We start from the raw sequence: 6,986 nt of genomic DNA on the forward strand, positions 1-6,986 counted from the left end.
TCAAAATAGTTGTACAATGTGGTCAGCAATACAATAAAGTTTGGTGGGCATGCATAATGTTGATGCATTGGAATAGAAGGTATGGAGAATGTTAAAGAGCCTGTAGGATTATTTTTTAAAAGCAGTTGGGAAATGAATATTTGAGTTTCAAATACAACATGTTCAGTGAATGTGAGTATATTTAAGTGGTTTAAATGATTCACTTCCGTACTAACCTAAAAGTGCCAAAATCGTATTCTACCAAAAATGACTGAGTGCGAGACATGTTTTCCATAATGTACATTTCACGCATGCGAACAAAGAACATCACAAAGTGTTTCACAGGTTATTGAGCACAGAGACAAAAATCAGGTGTTTCAGGCAGTATTTGCGTAACCTACCAATCAATGTACAGTGCATTCTGAAAGTATTCAGACCCATTGACCTTTTCCACATTTTGTTGTTACAGCCTTATTCCAAAATTGATTAAATAGTTTTGTCTCAATCTACACACAATACCACATAATGACAAAGCAAAAACAGATTTGAAATTTTAGCAAATTTATAAATGAAAAACCCCTGGAAATATTACATTTACATAAGTATTCAGACCCTTTACTCAGTACTTTGTTGAAGCACCTTTGGCAGTGATTACAGCCTTGAGTGTTCTTGGTTATGACACTACAAGCTTGGCACAACTGTATTTGGGGAATTTCTCCCACTTTTCTCTGCAGATCCTCTCAAGCTCTGTCAGGTTGGATGGGGAGCTTCACTGCACAGCTATTTTCAGGTCTCTTCAGAAATGTTCGATCGGGTTCAAGTACGGGCTCTGGCTGGACCACTCAAGGACATTTAGAGACTTGTCCCGAAGCCACTCCAGCATTCTCTTGGCTGTGTGCTTAGGGTCATTGTCCTGTTGGAAGGTGAACCTTTTTCCCAGTCTAAGGTCCTGAGCGCTCTGGAGCAGGTTTTCATCAAGGAACTCTGTACTTTGCTCTGTTCATCTTTCTCTCTATCCTAACTAGTCTCCCAGTCCCTGCAGCTGAAAAACATCCCCATAGCATGATGATGCCACCATCATGCTTCGCCGTAGAGATTAGAGGTCGACCGATTAATTGGAATGGCCGATTAATTAGGGCCAATTAACATTTTCATAACAATCGGTAATCGGTATTTTTGGCCACCGATTTGCCGATTATTATTTATTTTTTCTAATATTTTTTTTAACTAGGCACGTCAGTTAAGAACACATTCTTATTTTCAATGATGGCCTAGGAACGGTGGGTTAACTGCCTTGTTCAGGGGCAGAATGACAGATTTTTACCTTGTCAGCTTGGGGATTCAATCTTGCAACCTTACGGTTAACTAGTCCAACGCTCTAACCACCTGCTTTACATTGCACCCCACGAGGAGCCTGCCTGTTACGCGAATGCAGTAAGAAGCCAAGGTAAGTTGCTAGCTAGCATTAAACTTATCTTGTAAAAAATTATCAATCAATCATAAATCACTAGTTAACCTAGTAATATCATCGACCATGTGTAGTTATCTAGCCTGTCCTGCGTTGCATATAATCGATGCGGTGCGCATTCGCGAAAAAGGACTGTCGTTGCTCCAACGTGTACCTAACCCTAAACATCAATGTCTTTCTTAAAATCAATACACAAGTATATTTTTAAACCTGCATATTTAGTTAACATTGCCTGCTAACATGAATTTATTTTAACTAGGGAAAATGTGTCACCTCTGCAACAGAGTCAGGGTATATGCAGCAGTTTGGGCCGCCTGGCTCGTTGCAAACTAATTTGACCGATTGTTACGTAATTATGACATAACATTGAAGGTTGTGCAATGTAACAGGAATATTTAGACTTAGGGATGCCACCCGTTAGATAAAATACGGAACGGTTCTGTATTTCACTGAAAAAATAAACGTTTTGTTTTCGAGATGATAGTTTCCGGATTCGACCATATTAATGACCTAAGGCTCGTATTTCTGTGTGTTTATTATATTATAATTAAGTCTATGATTTGATATTTGATAGAGCAGTGTGACTGAGCGGTGGTAGGCACCAGCAGGCTCGTAAGCATTCATTCAAACAGCACTTTTGTGTGTTTTGCCAGCAGCCCTTCGCAATTCTTCAAGCATTGCGCTGTTTATGACTTCAAGCCTATCAACTCCCAAGATTAGGCTGGTGTAACCGATGTGAAATGGCTAGCTAGTTAGCCAGGTGCGCGCTAATAGCGTTTCAAACGTCACTCGCTCTGAGACTTGGAGTAGTTGTTCCCCTTGCTCTACATGGGTAACGCTGCTTCGAGGGTGGCTGTTGTCGATGTGTTCCTGGTTTGAGCCCAGGTAGGGCTCGAGGAGAGGGACAGAAGCTATACTGTTACACTGGCAATACTAAAGTGCCTATAAGAACATCCAATAGTTAAAGGTATATGAAATACAAATCGTATAGAGAAATAGTCCTATAATTCCTATAATAACTACAACCTAAAACTTCTTACCTGGGAATATTGAAGACTCATGTTAAAAGGTACCACCAGCTTTCATATGTTCTCATGTTTTGAGCAAGGAACTTAAACGTTAGCTTTTTTACATGGCACATATTGCACTTTTACTTTCTCCAACACTTTTGCATTATTTAAACCAAATTGAACATGTTTCATTATTTATTTGAGGCTAAATTGATAGTATTTATGTATAAGTGTTCATTCAGTATTGTTGTAATTGTCATTATTACAAATAAGTAAATAAAATTGGCCGATTAATCGGTATCAGCTTTTTTGGGTCCTCCAATAGTCGGTATCGGCGTTGAAAAATCATAATCGGTCGACCTCTAGTAGGGATGGTGCCAGGTTTCCTCCAGATGTGACGCTTGGCATTTAGGCCAAAGATTTCAATCTTGGTTTCATCAGACCAGACAATACTGTTTACCATGTTCTGAGAGTCCTTTGGGTTTCTTTTGGAAAACTACAAGCGGGTTGTCATGTGCCTTTTACCAAGGACTGGCTTCCTTCTGGCCACTCTACCATTAAGGCCTGATTGCTGGAGTGCTGCAGATATGGTTGTTCTTCTGGAATGTTCTCCCATCTCCACAGAGAAACTCTGTAGCTCTGTCAGAGAGTGACCATCAGGTTCTTGGTCACCTCCCTGACCAAAGCCCTTCTTTCCCGATTGCTCAGTTTGGCCGGGCGGCCAGCTCTGTGTTCACTGTCTTCTTGGGGACCTTCAATGCTGCAGAATTTTTAGGTACCCTTCCCCAGATCGGTGCCTCGACACAATCCTGTCACGGAGCTCTATGGACAATTCCTTCCACCTTACGGCTTGGTTTTTTTCTCTGACATGCACTGCCAACTTTGGGACCATATATAGACAGATGTGTGCTTTTCCAAATCATGTCCAATCAATTGAATTGACCACACATGGACTCCAAGTTGTAAAAACATCAAGGATGAATAATGGAAACAGGATGCCCCTGAACTATGAATAAACAAGGTATTACTCATAAGGTATCTGTTTTTATTTTTTGTAAATGAGCAAAAAACTGTTTTGCTTTGTCATTATGGGGTATTGTGTGGAGATTGATAAAATAAAAATGTGCTGCATTGACCATGCAGACTGAACGCAAGTATCTCATGGTTGAGGAACAACAAATGCACTCCTTGAGTGACAGGGGGCGGGGTTAGGTCTGTGTGGAAAGCGGCATGGAGAGAGCAGAAAGAGAAGACTCAATTAGCTAACTATAAGAATGGATGTTACACACGGCCTATCCCATTTAACAAAATATTCAAATATCACATAGAAGTAAAAACCCAAACAGCTCCATGCATCAATCAGTATATCGTAAAATACAGGTATACCGCCCAGCCCTAGATCCCACCCTGGTCACCAATGTAGCGAGAGAAATGTACATTTTAGTAATTTAGCAGACGCTCTTATCCAGAGTGTAAGACAAAACTTGACTGTGTAAGACAAAATCCAGAATAGAAAAGACAACAGGCAAATGCAGACAAGGCCCCACTGTCTAAATCAGGGATGGGCAACTGGCAGCCCATGGGCCGCATGAAGGCCCTCGGATCAATATCCAGTTTCAATTTAGGAACTAATTCAGAGTCTTAACTTACTGTTGCGAGTTAGAATACACAAGGTGCAATTTTGAAATTTGGTTGTGCATTAGCAGTTTTTCTCTTGTTATGTAAGACACTGGCAGTCAGTCATTTAGCCCATATCAGCTAAACTATTTTAGAAGTTAGCTGTCTGCAAAACTATCTAAACTTGTTACTAGCTGGGGGGACCCCATTGATTTTGTTAGGTCAGTCTCTCTCCACCCTATGGCAAAATGTGTAGAATTGCACAAAATTAACTAAAATGTTAATAAAAAATAAACAAGTCTCTCCATTGTTAAGAGGGGAGACAGTAAAATGCTTTGCTGACAATGTGGGGGGGAATGGATGTGGATACACAGACTCACGAGCAACTGTGGCAATAGGGTAGCATGGTGACATCATCCCTGGAAGCATCACACAGTGAGATAGATGTGGAGCAGGCTCAGACATAAGTAACATTCTCTCCTCTCTGACCGTCCTTCAGCTGCGCCTTGATCGACAGGCCTGGATCAACAGAACAGTTTGGTCCACATCCCCATCATGGACAGTCACCACAGTCCTGTCAGTCAGTCGGTCAGTCAAGATGCTTTGTTATCACTGGTGTGTGACCAATCAAGCTAATAGTACGAATGTATTATCACTAGACTATCAACTCATTGCATTGATCATATAAAAATAAAAAAAATAAAAAGTCAGGATTGCATTGATGTGTAGACTATTATCATGGCTCATATCATCACTGAAGATGGAGAAAGAAGACCTCTTGAGGAGGAAAAACAAGAAGACATGCTCCATTCTCTCCACCTTGTCTAGGCTGGCTGGCTACGTCAGCGAGATATTCACTGCTGTTTGAGTCATCCGTTTCATGAATGAACGGCTGGCATCTCAATGCACCCCAGTGCCAGACCATATCGCAAGATTGCGCAACATCGCATGATCGAGGCTTATGAAACAATAACATGCATGATCAAACATGTAAATAACATTGTTATATTTGAATAAGGTGAAGCCTGTAAATGGATATAATTGTATTTCATTGCAATACTTGCATCACTATCATAACAAATATTTAAACATCTAGTTAGTTGAAGGAAAACTAAACAAAATTATGCCAAATGACAGTTAATTTACTGCAGTGCAATGCCATTGACCCAGATTTATATAAACGTCACCACTCTCACATAACCTCAGAGAAAAATAGAGGAGAGGGAAGGTAGGCAAGGAGGAGGGAGGAGGCAAGCAATGCAATGGGAAAGATGGAGATGCAGACCTTTAATGTTCCAGATATTTACCTTTCTGTGCCTTCCTTTGAACACCACAGCAAAAGCACCATGTCCCACCAGGTCCTTTCTGCTGTATTCAAAGTCTCCAACAGTCTCCATTGTCAACGTAACTGTCCAATTTAGGTCAGGTGTCAAAAGGTTCTTTCTTCAGTAATGCACTTTGAAGGATATTCTCTTTTGATAGTGGAACCTTGATTTAGCTGTCAAGCAAACTAGTGCTTGTGGCGTTAACACAATACAAGTCAGTTTTACAAGGACAAGCATGCATTCCAGTCCACCTTTGATATTGCCTAAGAAACAGCCAGGTTATGATGCAACTGATCACGTTTAAAATGGAATGCGAAACTGGAGCTAGTGTCAAATTCTTCCCTGTCAGTAGCCAATTACAACAGATTATGTAAGGCTTTACCTTGAACTATTTCCACAATCAGACACTGCAGTCAGCTTTACGCATGGCTGGCCGCAATCCCAAGGTACACAATGTCAGTCCCTACTGTCAGCTGTCATTTTCTGACCCAGATTGCTAGCGTTGCAAACTGGCTAGTTAGCTAGTTATATATACATTTAGAAGGCAAACAAATTAGCTCAAAAACTGCTTTGCCAGACATTCTACATGATGTCAAGTGTTCTGGATAAATAGATTGCAAGCTTCAAACACCCACAAACACTTCAACTATATAACCAGAGTGACATGTTATGACGACAAGCGTCATGTTGTCCATGCATTGTAGCTGGCAAGCAACCATGCTGACAACATTTTATACAGTTAACTAGCTAGCTACCTTTGACGTTAGCTTCATGCTAACTAAACAGAATATCAATTGAATTGACGGACATCAATTTGTGATTATCAGATTATCGCAAGAAAATACAAAATACAGGCCTAACGTTATATATTTGCCTGAAAAACTATGAAATGCAACACCAATGAGTTTGAATAGAATTTGTGTAAGTCACAGCCAGCTAACGTTAGCTGTCATAATAGTCCTCTTGTGGCGAGATGTTCAAAACAGGTGACGTCTCTCCTCTTCGAAAACATTGATGTTCGTGCGATTCTCTTCAATGTAATCCAAATTGCATCTATTCAAATTCCTTGATTTTCATCATTGGTCATCACATCTCAGTCACAGCGCGAAAATCATTGGGTCAGCAAGAAAATGGCAACCGATTCAAGTTAACCTTTACAGTACGACAAGTAAAACCATTGAACGTATGTCCCTTATTACGCTTCACCTGAAAAATAGTTTTGGTTTCGTCTTGTCCCTTCCCATCACATTGACCAGGTACAGCGTTGTCTGCTGACAAGCTACCAATGTCAATACAGAGCAAATTGCGAAAAGAGTACTGTGAAACATATTTTACACCATATCCCTCCGCGGACTACGTCAATGCGCAATATACCCTCCGCCACGAATGATAGTTCCATGGTGTCATAGGTCATCTCGGTTAGCCCAGAACTAAAATCTCGCTTTGTAGCATTGATTTAATTTGAATAACAACATATTACATCCTTAATTGTAAATACATGGATCGTATTAATGAAATTAAATATGTAATTACTTAGTTAACTCGCTCCAAAATAACTTCACAGTCACACATAAACTATGTGTATAA

The 6,986-nt window shown here is 40.3% G+C and overlaps 1 protein-coding gene across 2 annotated transcripts in view; it reads right to left on the bottom strand.

Annotated features, from left to right (window-relative positions):
* LOC106612954 (serine/threonine-protein kinase ULK2) overlaps positions 1-6,721 on the bottom strand; it is a 74,733-nt gene extending 68,012 nt beyond the window's left edge. The window contains exon 1 of one of the 2 annotated variants that reach the window (XM_014214669.2): positions 5,382-6,721. In XM_014214669.2, coding sequence (XP_014070144.2) covers positions 5,382-5,471 — 90 coding nt within the window. In that variant the 5' untranslated portion in view covers positions 5,472-6,721. The remainder of the gene's footprint in view (positions 1-5,381) is intronic. The other variant, XM_014214668.2, reaches the window with a different exon arrangement.
* Positions 6,722-6,986: the final 265 nt, after the last annotated feature.

This window comes from Salmo salar, chromosome ssa09, assembly GCF_905237065.1.
Source record: "Salmo salar chromosome ssa09, Ssal_v3.1, whole genome shotgun sequence".
NCBI classification, from domain to species: domain Eukaryota; kingdom Metazoa; phylum Chordata; class Actinopteri; order Salmoniformes; family Salmonidae; genus Salmo; species Salmo salar.